Source organism: Mirounga angustirostris, unplaced genomic scaffold (assembly GCF_029215605.1).
Source record: "Mirounga angustirostris isolate CCGP_5_RB_7025 unplaced genomic scaffold, mMirAng1.0.hap1 SCAF_4, whole genome shotgun sequence".
Classification (NCBI taxonomy): Eukaryota; Metazoa; Chordata; class Mammalia; order Carnivora; family Phocidae; genus Mirounga; species Mirounga angustirostris.
This window is the reverse complement of record NW_026991712.1, coordinates 125928177-125944433: the sequence shown is the minus strand read 5'-3', so window position 1 is coordinate 125944433 and position 16257 is coordinate 125928177. Positions and strand designations below refer to the sequence as shown.

The following is a 16257-nucleotide window of genomic DNA, read 5'->3' as shown; positions in this document are numbered from 1 at the left end:
TTTTCCATGATTTATTTGGGTGGTTTGTTTTTTAGTATTTTTTTAAGTAAGCTGCACCCAACATAGGGCTCAAACTCCCAACCCCGAGACTAAGAGTTGCATGCTCTACAGACTGAACCAGCCAGGCATCCCCATTTGGGTGGTTTGTAAATACCACATGTTGTAGCTCTTTCATTGTAAGGATTAAGTCTGCCGCCTGGGTTAATATGTACACACTGCTACATGAGCATTCTGCTAAACACATCTTAAAATTTTGATTAGGGTCCCTTTTGAGATATAATGGCCATCTTTTATAAATTGTATATTTGGTAAACTGGAAAGCTTAATCATAAATCTCTTAATCTATAATATTTCACAAGCCACCCTACTACATTTTTCTTAGATGTAAAATGTCTCCTTATAGTCTCTCTGTCTTTTTACATTCTTTTCCATTTTAAGTGTCAAATAAGAGGAGGCGTTTAAGAAAAGTAGGTTTAGAAAGCTGGAAAATTGGAGACAGCACCTGACCAGGGGAATAGCAGTGATTTATGATGTCTTTAAAATTGGCATGTAACCTTGCAGCATTATTAGACTAGGATAAAGTTCTGACTGGAAGAATATTATGGAAAAGGATGACATATATAGCCATACACATTGGATTTATCTTACTCGGTTTAGTATTTCTGTAATGTCCACAAAGGCAAGACTAAAACCTCTCCCTATCCTTTAAACTTAAGTTTCAAGAATTGCTTTGAGATTTTTGACTCTCTTGGACACATAGTTGCTTTGGTTAGCTTTCATTAGCAAAAGAAAATGTTCTTTTGGTTACTGTGGGAAGTCATTTGGTAGATTAACAAATATAAATCTGCTTTTTCCAGATAAAATTATTTGTCCTATTTTGCTTACTAAAAAAGTGGTTGTACTGAAGAAGGAAGAGTACAAAGGATGATTCACCTTTTATTTAAGACTTGCCACCGCTGACCCAGGGCAGCTAATTTAGAAGTGAATCATTTATAGAAAGTTCTACACAGTTCAAGGCAGGGCTTTGTACAATATCCTCATGAAGGTCTAAATAGAGCATACAGTATCAGGTTTCTAAATATCTGTCGTCTTGCCAGTTTTATCTTTTGCAAACGGTGAAACTTGTTTCTAGTTGACTATAGCCATTGACAAGGTGAAGGTAGGGGCACTATGTATATAAAATCAGGTATATTTTAAAAACAAATCTTAGAAATTTAGTACATGTATTATGCTGGGAAAATAATAGGCTTGGGATTTTATTTTTTAATTTAATTTAATTTTTTAAAAAGATTTTATTTGCCAGAGAGGGAGAGTACAAGCAGGGCGAGTGGCAGGCAGAGGGAGAAGCAGGCTCCTTGCTAAGCAAGGAGCCTGATGTGGGACTCGATCCTAGGACCCTGAGATCATGACCCGAGCTGAAGGCAGACGCTTAACCATCTGAGCCACCTAGGCGCCCCTAGGCTTGGGATTTTAAATGACTGTTTATAGTACAAAGAAACAAATGCAACTAGTCAGTTTCAAAATTATTTAATTGGAAGAAATCATTTTAAACTTAATAGTAAGTCAGTGTGTTAGTATTTTGATATTTACTGATCATCTAATATATATTTTTTTAAGTCCAATTACAAATGGCTCCTTTTTACAATCTATTTTAACTCCTTTTAGGAAGTGGGTGTTTTATTAGATAAACAGTATTATTTGGCTCTATATAGAACACAAAATGTATAGTTTCTGCCCTTGTTTTAAATTCAAAGCTGAGTTTATGTTTACATCACAGTTACAGTATCGTGGGTTAGAAAAAACCCAGAAGTTTGAATTCTTGTTTTGTCCTTCATTAGCTATGTGACCTTAGATAAATCACTTAATGGGTCTGAGCTGGTTTTCTTCTCTGCACAGGATGTAGTGATACCCTCATGACCTGACTCACAAGGATTAGTTGAGCTAATGCCTTGGAAAGTGATCAGTAACTTAGGTGTCTCTCTGTGGATATAATACGTCAAGAGTGGTAACACTGCAGGGAAAAGAACTCGGACATCCAGGGTTGGAATATCATTTGCACCAAATACTACTGATATGACCCTCTAAGCCTTTATTTTATTTTTTTGAGATATAATTGGCATATAATATTAGTTTTAGGTATACAATATAATGATTCAGTATTTGTATATATGACAAGATGATTACCACAATATCCAGTTAATATCCATCAACACAATAGTTATAATTTCTTGTGATGAGAACTTTTAAGATCTCTCAGCAACTTTCAAATATACAATACAGCATTAGCTATAGTTGCTGTACTGTATATCACATCCTGAGGACTTGTTTATTTTATAACTGGAAGTTTGTAACTTTTGACCACCTTCACCTGTTTTGCCTACCCTGTTAACCGACCCCCCCCACCCCCACCGCCCCGGCAAACAACAATCTGTTCTGTATCTTTGAGGTTTGGGTTTTTTTTTTTTTAGATTCTACATATAAGTGAGGTCATACAATATTTGTCTTTCTTGGTCAGATTTATTTCACTTAGTATAATGCCCCCAGCGTCCATCCATATTGTTGCAAACGGTGCCATTTCTAAGCCTTTATTTTTTAGTCTGTTAAAAAAAAAAAGGGGTGGGGTGGGGGTGGTAATATAATACCTCTCACCTACAATTACCATAGAGAATAAAGGAAGTAATTTGTGAAAGTACCTGGTGCACATAATGTTTCTTGGACCTTGAATTTTGATTTTATTTTTCCATTCTTTCAGATCTATCTCCTTAGTTCCTTCACTTTCCCAGTACTTTACTGTAAGTGGGAGCCAGTATCCAATCTGTGTACAGCTAAGAGGGGTAAGCAGATGCCCCAGTTTATGACTATAATTGAAGAATTGAGTTTTAGAAGTTCCTTGATACATACACCACATATTTTTGGGGAACCATGTAGCCTAAGACACTCAGAGCTTTTTGAAAGTTTAAGTTTTTAGTAGACTCCACACATGCCTAACTTGGGGCTTGAACTCACAACCCTGAGATCAAGAGTCGCATGCTGTACTGACTGAGTTAGCTAGGTACCCTGGAAGAGTAATGAGTAACAATTTTGTCACTGGCTTGGTTAGAGCTACTCCCTACTGTTCAAGCATTCAGGGTAAGTTGGTAACCCTCTCCCCTCCCCTCCATAATTATTTTGTTCTTAGTTTCTGAGCTTAATTCCTGCTATTTTAAGGGCAATTAACTAGATGGAGGTAAAATAATCTTTTTTTCTCTTACTGAGGAAAAAGTCTTTGAGACTTAGATAATGAGAACAGCCCAGATAAAACCAGGGTCATTAATACAGGAAACAATCCAAGTGGTGGTCTTATGTATAAAGATAAAGTATTAACTCCTGAGGAAAGTATGGTTTAGTTGGGGTGCCTGGCTGGCTCAGTCCGTAGAGCATGTGACCCTTGATCTCAGGGTCATGAGTTTGAGCCCCGTGTTGGGTGTAGAGATTCCTTAAGGGAACTTTTTTTAAAAAGTATGGTTTAGTTAATTATTAGGTTTGTCATTATGTACTTTATTTTCTGTAATAACATCTACATTTCTATAATGCTTATTTTGTTATTTTTTAATTTTTTTAAGATTTTATTTATTTGACAGAGAGACAGCAAGAGAGGGAACACAAGCAGGGGCAGAGGGAGAGGGAGAAGCAGGCCTCCGGCCGAGCAGGGAGCCCGATGTGGGGCTCTAACCCAGGACCCTGGGATCATGACCCGAGCTGAAGGCAGATGCTTAACGACTGAGCCACCCAGGTGCCCCGAATAATGCTTATTTTAGAAAGCATGTAAAAAGTAGTGAGATTCTTGGGCTAGATTGAGATGTAGGAAAGTAGTTGTATTAAAATATTAATACTACTTTAGATAACCTTCAAGAGGTTACAGTTCCAGTTACTTACATTTAAAATCACACCCACAAATAATGTAATGCCAGCTACACAAGCCCATAATTTCTTCCAGAGGTCTTTGGAACATGTGGAATCTTTGGCCAGCTCAGTTCCTGTTTAAGGAAGGCATTAAACAAAAGAAAGTTGGAAATGGGCTTCCTGGATTAAAAAAAAAAAAAGGCATTTAATGTGTTTTTAGAGAGATCTGTAACCTGTTTATGGGCCAGAATCTTTTTTTTTTTTAAAGATTTTATTTATTTATTTGACAGAGAGAGACACAGCGAGAGAGGGAACACAAGCAGGGGGAGTGGGAGAGGGAGAAGCAGGCTCCCCGCAGAGCAGGGAGCCCGATGTGGGACTCGATCCCAGGACCCTGGGATCATGACCTGAGCTGAAGGCAGTCGCTTAACCAACTGAGCCACCCAGGCGCCCCAGAATATCTTTTGAAACACCAATGACAGATGATCTATTTAACCTTATTCAAAAAGCACATTGTAAAGTATATAATGGAGAAAAAAGGCAATATTAATTTATATTAATGACTATATAGTTCAGACTTATGACCCTAGCCATATTGAGTTTTAAGGGTGAATAATCATAACCGCCTGATAAGAACTGGAAGACAACAATTCAAGTATTATGCATGGTAAGAACACTGTCCATGAGTTATTCTTCAACAAAGTTGAAGGATAATGTAATTTATGGGAGAAAATGAAATCCATCCTGGTGATGACATTAAAAAGGAGCAAAATCTGATCTCTTCAGGAAAACTCATGTAGTTTAAGCAGCTTTCAAGCATAGGTGTAAATATTACTGTTCAAGAAGCACTTATATTCCAGGAATAATAATAACCTTAAAAAGAGCTTTTTAGTTTAAAAAGTACTTACATATAGTCTCTTACCGAGTTTTTTTTTTTTTTTTTTTTTTTAAAATAACAACTGCATGATGTAGACCAAGCTTTAATAATGCCATGATGTACATGAGGACTATGGAGGTCAAATGACTTGACTGAACTCACTGAGAGTACAGAATTGGGACTAGATTCAAGTCTCTTACATCTTTTTTTAAGTTTATTAAAAAAAAATCTCTACACCCAATGTGGGGCTCAGACTCATGACCCTGAGATCAAGGGTTGCATGTTCTTCTGACTGAGCCAGCCAGGCACCCCAAGTCTCTTACCTCTTAATCCATTGATCCCTTTTTTTTTAAAGCAACACACACACACACACCCACACACCCACCCACTTCCCCTCCCCCTCCCCCCTCCGGTGGGGAGGGGGGGGGAATCTTAAGCAGGTTCCACACCCAGCATGGAGCCCCATTTCACAATCCTGAGATCATGATCTGAGCCAAAATAGAGTCAGACACTTTACCAACTGAGTCACTCAGGTGTGATCTTCCCCTCCTTTTTAATTTTTTTTATTGGAAGGGGGAGTCACTTTTCTGTGCCTGAAATTTTTTTTTTAAGATTTATTTATTTGAGAGAGCGAGAATGAGAGTACATGAGAGGGGGGAGGGTCAGAGGGAGAAGCAGGCTCCTCGCTGAGCAGGGAGCCCGATGCGGGACTTAATCCCGGGACTCCAGGATCATGACCTGAGCCGAAGGCAGTTGCTTAACCAACTGAGCCACCCAGGCGCCCTGTGCCTGAAATTTTTGATAGGGAGAATAGGATGTGAAATTACGATAGGGTGCATGTAGTATCTCAATGTACTAAACACAATTCACCATCTACCTTACTGAGTTTAAGGATAAAATAAGATAGTAGGTAGAAAGAACTTTTAAACTGAAGAATTATACAAAGTATAATGATTCAGGAATTCAGTTGAAAACAAAATCTAATCTAGAGTGGGTTGGTGAAATTATTGGCTTGTGTAACTATTCTGAGAGAGAACTGTGTATCAGGATGTTGATCTTGGGGTCATGAGTTTGAGCCCCACATTGGGTGTAGAGGTTACTTCAAAACCTTAAAAAAAAAAAAAAGTTAGCTGATGATGATGATAGAAAATGTAGTAGACTTTATTGGATGGGGAAGATTTTGAGATAGACTGGATTTATTTATTTTTTTTAAAAGATTTTATTTATTTGACAGAGACACAGAGAGGGAACACAAGCAGGGGGAATGGGAGAGGGAGAAGCAGGCTTCCTGCGGAGCAGGGAGCCCGATGCGGGGCTCGATCCCAGGACTTTGGGATCATGACCTGAGCCGAAGGCGGACGCTTAACGACTGAGCCACCCAGGCGCCTCGACATAGACTGGATTTAGAAGTTGGGTTTTAGCTATGGCATTTTTGGCCCAGGAAATGCCATGTGCAGGTATATGGAGATGGGGAGAATGCAAAGTATAAAATTGATAAAGACAGGATATTCTAGAACTGAGCTGCCCCATATGGTAGCTAGTAGCAAAATACAGATACTGGAGGGCACCTGGGTGGCTCAGTTGTTAGGCGTCTGCCTTCGGCTCAGGTCGTTAGCCCAGGGTCCTGGGATAGAGTCCCACGTCGGGCTCCCTACTTGGTGGAAAGCCTGCTTCTCCCTCTCCCACTCCCCCTGCTTGTGTTCCTGCTCCTGCTATCTCTCTGTCAAATAAAATCTTTAAAAAAATATATATATATAGATACTGGACACTTTGGCTAGTTCAAATTGAGTAAGATATTAAAAATTTAAAATGTAAAATATCTCAATTTTATATTATATATTTGAAACAATGTATTAGATATAGATTATATAATTTGAATAAACATCTATTTTTACTTTTGTTAATGCAACTATTAGAAAATTTAAAATTATGTGGCTTGTTCCATATCTGTTGGGCAGTGCTGCTTTAGAAAATGGGATAGTCATGAGTTTTCCATTTATCTTTTATTTTTTTTAAACCCAATGTATTTAATTATCACAAGGGCTCAAACTTAAGGGCTTAATTCAAAAAACAGAAACCGAACAAAAATGACACCACAGCTTAAGCTACAGAGTCCTAGACAGGAATGAAAAAAAGGACAGACCATCTAAAGAAAAAATAAAAAGGCAACATGAGGAGAGAGCCTAGACAGTCCAGGATCTTGGCTGGAGACCTGATTTGAGTAGGTTTCTTATAGATACTTCTTAGAGGCTGTGGGGTTTTTCCAGAGCTTGGCAGCATGTGTGTTCAAAGGGCTATCAATGTTGGATTCTCCTAGCAGGTTCTGGATGGACAGCAGGATGGTCCTGCCATCATACAGGATAGACCACTTGCCCTTCAGGATGCCCAGGCAGATGTTCCCCTGGGTGTCCATGCTGGGGTGGTAGCAGGGTGTGAGGAACTTCATCGTGTGGGTGCATTGTAAGGGTAGCCCCTGGCGAACTCCAGGGAGAGCGTGTACCTCAGGTCTTCATATACCGAGCCAGGTGCACCATTTGAAAAGGTGGTCTGATTCAGGGAAGGCAGAAATTCCTGTGTCACAGACATCATGAAGGTCATCAGCTCCTGCTGTAGCCTCTTGCCCATGGGGCCCTGCACAGCGCCCCCGGTGGACTCGACTCCTTTGTGGGTGGCGGCGGCTGGTGGCAGTTAGGTGCCACTTCTGGGAGGCCATCTGCTGTCTGGTCAGGGAGACGAACTTGGAGAGCACAACTGCAACCAGAATATTCTATTTATCTTATAAAAATGGATGATGGTAGTAAAGCACTAAATATGGATACCTCAGAAGACATTAAGGATTTCATTTTACAGTAAAAAACACCAGAAAGGTTTTATCTAACGGATGACTCACCTTATGATACCTTGCCATGAGTTTACTTTCTTTCAATTTAGTTTAGTTTGTTCATGAGAAGGTATAGAAAATGTTAAATACTGTGTCTTACTGTCTTTTATCTAGTATACTTACGGTGGAAGCAAGTATTTCTTAAAGGAACATGGATATGACCTGAACAGTGCATCATCTTTTTTTCTATCCTAACAGTAAACACTTACAGTAAACACTTATTAGCTGTGTTAATTGGATAAAGTCGTAATTTTCTCATCTGCAAAAAGAGGATAATAAAACCTAGTATACATGTATATTGTATCAAATGAGGTAAGTGAACATATATTGTCATTGCCCCTCAGATACAAACTGAGTGGGATGCTTGTTAGCCATTGTAGGAAAAAGAGAACAAGATCTCCTCTCAGGGTGAGGATGACAAAATATATGTGTTAAACCAATAGGACTTCAAGGCAAGGTGACTCAGATAATTGAATGAGGTACTGGATTTAAATGATGTGAGCGAAGTGAAAAGATTGATTCCACCTGGGCTGTCACATTTGAGCATAGTCTCAATAGACAAGAGCATAGGGGTGGAATGGGTTAGGCAGCCATTTTAGATTTTGGATTGAGGGAAATGTATGAATGAAGATAGGAAAGCTCAAGATACGTATTTGAGGTTCCTTTTGGTTTAAAATATTCATGGCTTTTTGATCTCTTCCAGTTGACTCATGTTGCCTTACTATACCTCAGTGCAGTGTATGAGCCGGGGATTTCCTTGTTGTATAGGGACTGTCCATCTTTGCATACATAGTGGGCAGCCCAGAACCTGGCAAAAAGCAGCTATTCAATAGATAATTGGTGGGTGGATGAATGAGCAAGAATTTTGCAGCATTCAGAAAGCACTGTATCACTTCCTTATTTTTCAGCGAGGATGTGTTTGAATTTCTAGCCCTTTATCACATATTTAACAGATATATTTGTTGATGGTTGTGCGTTGAGATCCCAGGAGCATTGTTTTTATTCTCCCATGGAGATCTGACCTGAAGTCAGGGAGTTTTAATTACTTGCTGTTGCAGAGGGCTTGCACTCTACCTCTCAGTGACCATTACATTCCTGCAGGTTTTCAACACAGCTTGTGGAGCTCCATTCTGTGAAGGATGTAGCTGGCTCCACTCCTTCCAGAAAAAAAAAAATGATACCTTGCCTGCAAACTTTTGGCTGTCTGGAATGGAACATTATTCTGCAGGGGAGGAAGCACAATGAAAAAGGGTCATACCTACAGGAAATCTAATATTTGCTTTGCAGTGAAATGTGAAAAATTGAAAGAAAGGAAGCAGCATAGTAACTAGAAGTCCACTTTGTATGGGATTTCCTTTTTGGGGCTTTTCTCCTGCCCTGTTACATCATCATCATCATCATTATTTTTAAGATTTTATTTATTTGACAGGGGGATGGGAGAGGGAGAAGCAGACTCCCTGCTGAGCAGGGAGCCCATGGGGCTCTATCCCAGGACCCTGGGATCATGACCTGAGCCGAAGGCAGAGGTTTAACGGACTGAGCCACCCAGGCGCCCCTCATCATTATGTTTTAATGTTTTATTTCCTAACTGGTAAGTTGCTTTTATATTAACGGTGTTTGGGATCCACTGTGAACACATTAACAGATTCACTGTTTAAAACAACACAAAACAAAACTGTTTCCTCTACTTCCCATCATTTTTTGAGAAAGGAAATCAGAAAAGCAGTTTACTATGCATATTCCCTTGCCCCTCTACCCACACTATTAATGATTTTTGCAGGTGGACTAATTATACTATTGATTTTGCAGTTAGAATAAGGAATAGGAGCCATTCTTAAAGTACTTTCTTTCCCCCTGTGAATTATACGATTTTTACACTAGCATATTTGCAAAAACTTACTAATCATAAAGTCAAATATATTATGTCCTGCCCAGGAACACAGAGGGTTAAATCAAATATCCACCAGTTAGCACAGCTCACCACAGATGAAAAAGGGAAAGGGTGAGGACAGCAGTTTTTCTTTGTAAGCCTTTATTCTTTGGTACCCGGTTGCCTCTTGTCCTCATCACTAGCTCCTTTCATACACTTCTGAGATTTGATCAGAGTTTTGCTGACCACGCTGGACTTTTTAGCTGTGTAACAGAGAGAGCTCTTCCAATTCAGACACATTCTGATATGGCTTAAAGAGCCATTTAATAAGTAGTAGTTGCACCATTTCCGAACTTTATGAGGCTTATGGATGTGTTAAGGCTTAAGTTCCAGTAGGAATCAGGAATGGTGTGAAACCCAGGGATATAGGGAGAGGGTTGAAAGGGAGGACTGAAGCAAGGGCTGACAACATCTGTGGCAAAATTACTTGACAATAAAAGAGTAAAAAAATTTTTTTCATTTAGCCATTTTGGTATAAGACAGCCATATTAAAATGTTTTTCTTTGGGGGTGCTTGGGTGGCTCAGTCGTTAAGCATCTGCCTTCAGCTCAGGGTCATGGTCCCAGGGTCCTGGGATTGAGCCCCACATCGGGCTCCCTGCTCAGCGGGAAGCCTGCTTTTCCCTCTCCCACTCCCCCTGCTTGTGTTCCTGCTCTCGCTCTTTCTTTCTCTGTCAAAATAAATAAATCTTTAAAAAAAAATTTTCTTTGGGACATATGTACTCAAGAAATGTTTGTTGAACTTAATTTTTTTTTTTTAAAGATTTTATTTATTTGACAGAGAGAGAGATAGCGAGAGCAGGAACACAAGCAGGGGGAGTGGGAGAGGGAGAAGCAGGCTTCCCGCCGAGCAGGGAGCCCGATGTGGGACTCGATCCCAGGACCCTGGGATCATGACCTGAGCCGAAGGCAGACGCTTAACGACTGAGCCACCCAGGCGCCCTGAACTTAATTTTTGAACCAATGATGTGTTTTCAACACTTTCTCCTCCTGTTCTGTAATTTTGTATTTGGGCCCCAGAAATTACCCAAATCATGGTGGACAAACTTAAGAGCTGGCCTGCAGATTTTAGTAAAATGAATCCTATTTTTGAAGGAAAATGAGGTTCAATAAAGACATGAACATGAGTCTCTTTAAAATCTCTATACAACTTTTTATTATTGCAGTTTTTCCTGCTGTTTCTACCTTCATGTGAATTTGACCAAATTGCATTCATCTCTCCACACCTCGGTTCCTTTATTTTGAAAATTAAGGAATTGGTCTTTTAAGGTCTGTTTTAGACTGCTTCATTTTGGTACCTCATTCATTAATCACTTTTCTCAAGCACTATAATGCAAGATAAATAATTTTCCTCATTTTAAAAAAACCAGTTTTCAAAAATAGTCTTCCTATAATTTCATTGTGGTAAACATGTCATGGCCTTGCCTTTGGGAACAGAACTTTTGGTTTTAGCATTGTAAATGGCAGGTAATGTAAGTGTTTAAATCACTTCAAAGTTGGTATGATCTGAACTCAGAATCTTGCTCTTGACAAATACAGGCTTTGTGACCTCAGGCAAATTATTTTCTTAGCCTCAAATTCCTCATCTATAATTTGGAGGTGATAATGTATTTATAAAGTCCTTCTGAGGATTAAATGAGATCATGGCTGTAAATTGTTTAGAATACAGCCTTGCCTATAGGAAGTACTCCGTATATATTACCTGAGGTTAATGATGTAACTTCTTAGATCATAAATTGAGGACTATTTCACTCAAATATTAAACTAATGACCAGAATGTTTCCTGATGGAAACTGGGCTAACCTATTTCTTTCTTTCTTACAGATATTATATTGTACTTTAAACACACCTAAAGTTGATATGGAAAGAGTCTTAGGATCACATGTAGGTCTTGAAGATTTCATATTTGCCCATGTGAAAGGGATCCAAAAAGAAGTGAATGTATATAAATCTGAGGATTCACTTGGTCTCACCATCACAGATAATGGTACTGGCTATGCTTTTATAAAGGTAAGTCTTAAAAAAATAACTATGTGACCTAACTGAGGGTAATAGTTAGGAAAATCTACCAGGTCAAAGAAATCTTCAGAGTGAAAGTTGGCTTAGCAGGGATGGTTTGATAAGGTTTCATTTAAAAAATGTTTCAAAGACCTCATTTTTTGTTTACCCTTTCCTTGAATTTCTTTCCTTCAGTTTAAACTTCCTCTAGAATTTAGAATTTACTGAAAAGAAAAGCCTGGTCCTGGTGCCCACTCATCCATATGAGCTCTTGTAGGTCTGTAGCTCATTAATATCTGATGACTTCCATGTTGATTTCCATTGATTTTCTAGGGTTATTTCCAAGTAAGAGTGTGTGTGTGTGTAATATATATATATGTATTATAAATATAATTTTTAAAGTAATCTCTATGCCCAGTGTGGGGCTCAAACTCACAACTCTGAGATCAAGAGTTGCATGCCCTACCAACTGAGCCAGCCAGGTACCCCAAGTGTACACATTTTTGACAACTTCTTAAATGTTCAACGTTTTCTAAACTATGTAATTCCTTTATTTAGATATAAGAACAATATAGAGCTGCAAAGATGGGAGAAGGAGGCTTGAAATAGTATGAAAAACTAAGAACTGAGGAGTGGTAAAAAGGAAATTAGATTCATCTCTTTCTGTTTTTTAGATTTTATTTATTTTTGAGAGAAAACAAGCAGGGGGAGGGGCAGAGAAGCAGGCTCCCCTCATCTCTTAAATATCTACTGAGCAGGGGTGCCTGGGTGGCTCAGTCGTTAAGTGTCTGCCTTTGGCTCAGGTCATGTTCCCAGGACCGAGCCCTGCATCAGGCTCCCTGCTTGCTAGGAAGCCTGCTTCTCCCTCTCCCACTCCCCCTGCTTGTGTTCCTGCTCTTGCTCTCTCTTTGTCAAATAAATAAAATCTTTAAAAAAAAAAAAATCAAAAATCTATTAAGCAATTGTATAACAGCTGACTTCTATTGAATGATTATGTACTAGGCACTTTACATACTGTTTCTCAGTCCTCACAATTCAATTTGATACTATGTTTTTTCTTGTTGATGTATAACAAATTTTTAATGTATGACTTACTGTACTCATACCTTTGTAACCACCACCGGGCTCAAGGGAGACTTCATTTCTACCACCCAGAATTCTCTTGGAACTCTTCTCAGTCACTCTACTTCCCCCACAAAGGTAGCCACTGTTCTGACCTCTATCACCATAGTTTTGCTTCTTCTTGAACTTCATTAAGTAGAATCATGTACTCTATTGTTTCTGGCTTCTTTTGTTCAATATATCTAGGAGATTCACCTGTGGCAGTATTTTTAACCTCTTTTAAAGATGTAGAAACAGGATCAGGGAGGTTAAGTAGCTTGCTGCAAAGTTACGTAGCTAAAAAATTCAGGATTTGAATTCAAGAGATCTGGCTCCAGAGCTGACATTCCTATCCACTTCACTAAGAATTAGTTATAAATTTCATAAACAGAACATGTTTCATGTTTTTATTTTGTCTAAATCTTTGCTGATACATTGTCATCATTAAAGTCTTAGGGAAGCTATCTTCTTAACTGTAAATAGTACTTTATTTAACTTCCCATTTGATAGAATGGCTATTTTTAGCTCTGCAAAAGATATGACTGTGCTGAAGGTCGAGTGGGTGATCAAATGGAAAATCGTGAGTTGGGAAAGTCATGTGGGATTATCTGGGGGAAGCTCAGGACATGAGGCACAAGCAGCAATGCCTTTCTAATGTCAGCAGGGAAGGGCTTAGAAGTTTTGCAAGCACGTGTGGATTTTTTAGATCTTAACCTCTGATGTTCAGAGCTTGTATTCTTTATTTTTTTAATGCCTCCCTGAACATGTGTCTGCCTCCATACTCATTACTAGTCCTGTGGAGACAACATGATGGCAAAGAGAAAGTGGAGCATAATCCAATTGCTGACGTATAATTCAACTTAGAGAAATGAATAGCCTGTGTACATGGTTAATATGACTTTTTAAAAATTGAGGGGGGTAATTTAAAATTTACTGAAAGATTGTAATAATACAGAGGACTTCCATAATACCCTTTATCTATTTCTCCAATTTTTATCATTTGCCACCTTTGCTGTTTGCTCTCATACACGTATATGTGTATATATACACATAAATACAAATACATACAATTTTTCTGAACTATTTGAAAAAGTGGGTTGTATGTATTATGCCCATTTAGCCCTTACTATTTCAGAATGGAGTTACTAAGCACAGGGTTTTTCTCTATATAACTATAGTACAATTGTGAAATTCAGAAAATCTAGTATTGATAAAACTGCAGTGTGGGGCGCCTGGGTGGCTCAGTCATTAAGCGTCTGCCTTCGGCTCAGGTCATGATCTCCAGGGTCCTGGGATTGAGCCCCACATCAGGCTCCCTGCTCGGCGGGAAGCCTCCTTCTCCCTCTCCCACTCTCTGCTTGTGTTCCCTCTCTCGCTGTCTCTCTCTGTCAAGTAAATCTTTAAACAAACACAAAAACAACCTGCAGGATGGACATTAGTTTAAAATTATTTTATCAGTTGCCAAATATCCTCTTTAAATGTACATATATAAACAAAGTATTCTATTCGGAGGTTACTTGGAATAGGTTCTTTCCTGCCGCTTTCCCCATTACGTGATTATTATTTATTTGAAATACTGTTGAATTTATTTGCTTCTCTTTGAATTGAGTTTCCCCCTCATCCTTGTTTTCATTTTTTCTGAATACATAAAATACTAACATGATTTGAAAGTTAAAACTGTATTAAAAGACCTTCAGAGATCTGTCACTCTTTCCCCTAGCCCTCTAACCCATTACTCATTTCTCCCACTCCTTATAAGTAATCATTTTCATTAATTTTTGGCTCACCATAGGCAGAAAAAAAAAAGAAGAAACATTCCAAGAGCTTGTATGTCATTCTTGTTCAGGGACTGTGTTAATGTTTTTTGTATGGTTCCAATTTTAGTGTATGTGCTGCTGAAGTGAGTACTTGATATCCTTTCAGTAGTGGTTAGAAGTCAGTATATTAGAGTAGGACAGTGTGGTATAGATTCAGACAAAGGTAAAGAGGAAGGATTCCATATTAGGGAGGCAGTGCAGGGTCATGCATGGGAGCATGGGCTTTAGAAGTACAGAGGCCTGGGCGCCTGGGTGGCTCAGATGGTTAAACGTCTGCCTTCGGCTCAGGTCATGATCCCAGGGTCCTGGGATCGAGTCCCTCATTGGGCTCTCTGCTCCTTGGGAGCCTGTTTCTCCCTCTGCTTCTCTCTCTCCCTCGTGAATAAATACATAAAATCTTTAAAAAAAAAAGTACAGAGGCCTGGGGCACCTGGGTGGCTCAGTCGGTTGGGCATCTGATTCTTGATTTTTGACTCAGGTTGTGATCTCAGGGTCCTGGGATTGAGCCCTGTGTTGGGCTCCATGCTTTTTTTTTTTTTTTAATTCATTTGGGGAAAAAAAGCATGAGCAAGCAAGAACACAAGCAGGGGGGAGGGGCAGAGGGAGAGGGAGAAGCAGACTCCCTGCTGAGCAGGGATCCTGATGCAGGGCTTGATCCCAGGACCCCAGGATCCCAGGATCATGACCTGAGCTAAAGGCAGATGCTTAACCCACTGAGCCACCCAGGTGTCCCAGGTTCCATGATTTTGTGTGTGTGTGTGTCTGTGTCTGTTTTTTTTAAAAGGCTCCATGAACAGCTTGGAGCCCAACCCAGGGCTTGAGCTCATGACCCTGAGATCAGGCTTTTGTCAGAATCAAGAGTCCAATGCTCAACTGACTGAGCCACCCAGGTGCCCCCAAAAAGCAGTTTTAATAGGTATTTATCTCTATGAACTTCCCTACCTCAAGAAACAAATCTCAACCTAACTTTATACCTCAAGGAGCTAGAAAAAGAACAAATGAAGCCCAAAGTTAGTAGAAGGAAGTAAAGAACAAAGATTAGAGCAAAAATAAGACTAGGAATATCTGGGGCACCTGGGTGGCTCAGTCGGTTAAGCATCTGACTCTTGATGTTGGTTTAGGTTGTGATCACAGGTTTGTGAGATCGAACCCCATGTGAGGGGGTTGCTGCTTGGGATTCTCTCTCTCCCTCTCCACCCCCACCCCACTCTAAAAGAAAGAGACTAAAAAGACAATAGAGAAGATCAATGAAACTAAGAATTGGTTCTTTGAAAAATAATTGACCTTTAGCTAGATTCACCAAAAAGGACTCCAATAAAACCAGAAGTGAAAGATGTTACACTGGATATCACAGAAATGCAGAGGATCATAGGTATAACTGTTCACAGTAGTTTTCTAACATCTTGGATGACATATAAGAAATGGGTAAATTCCTAGAAACCTACAACCCACCAAGACTGATGATGAAATAAAAAAATTTGAGCTGATGGATTTAATCTCCTTGATAGTAATGAAAAACTTCCCAACAACAAAAGTTTAGGACCAGATGGCTTCACTGGCAAATTCTAGCAAACATTCAAAGAGAAGAATTAATACCAGTCCTTCTCAAATTCTTTCAAAAATTGGAAGTGAACTCTTCCAAACTCATTTTATGAAGTCAACATTACCCTGATACCTAAAACCAGACAAGAGTGCCATGAAAGAGCCGGTATTCATAATAACATAAATGAAAAAGTCCTCAACAAAACATCAGCAGTCATATTCAGCAATAC

At 39.2% G+C, this 16257-nt stretch overlaps 1 protein-coding gene, 1 non-coding gene and 1 pseudogene across 5 annotated transcripts in view; 1 reads left to right on the top strand and 2 right to left on the bottom strand.

Moving 5' to 3' along the window:
* Nucleotides 1–16257, top strand: part of GIPC2 (GIPC PDZ domain containing family member 2) — a 346096-nt gene that overhangs the window by 18113 nt on the left and 311726 nt on the right. For all 4 annotated transcript variants that reach the window (XM_064588939.1, XM_064588940.1, XM_045897337.3 and 1 more), the window contains exon 2: nucleotides 11394–11579. In XM_064588939.1, the coding sequence (XP_064445009.1) occupies nucleotides 11394–11579 (186 nt within the window). The remainder of the gene's footprint in view (nucleotides 1–11393; nucleotides 11580–16257) is intronic.
* LOC123858512 (ubiquitin-conjugating enzyme E2 C-like) lies at nucleotides 6906–7417 on the bottom strand (annotated as a pseudogene).
* Nucleotides 14470–14576, bottom strand: LOC123860666 (U6 spliceosomal RNA). Its single transcript, XR_006794787.1, has one exon. It is a non-coding gene; the product is annotated as a U6 spliceosomal RNA (small nuclear RNA).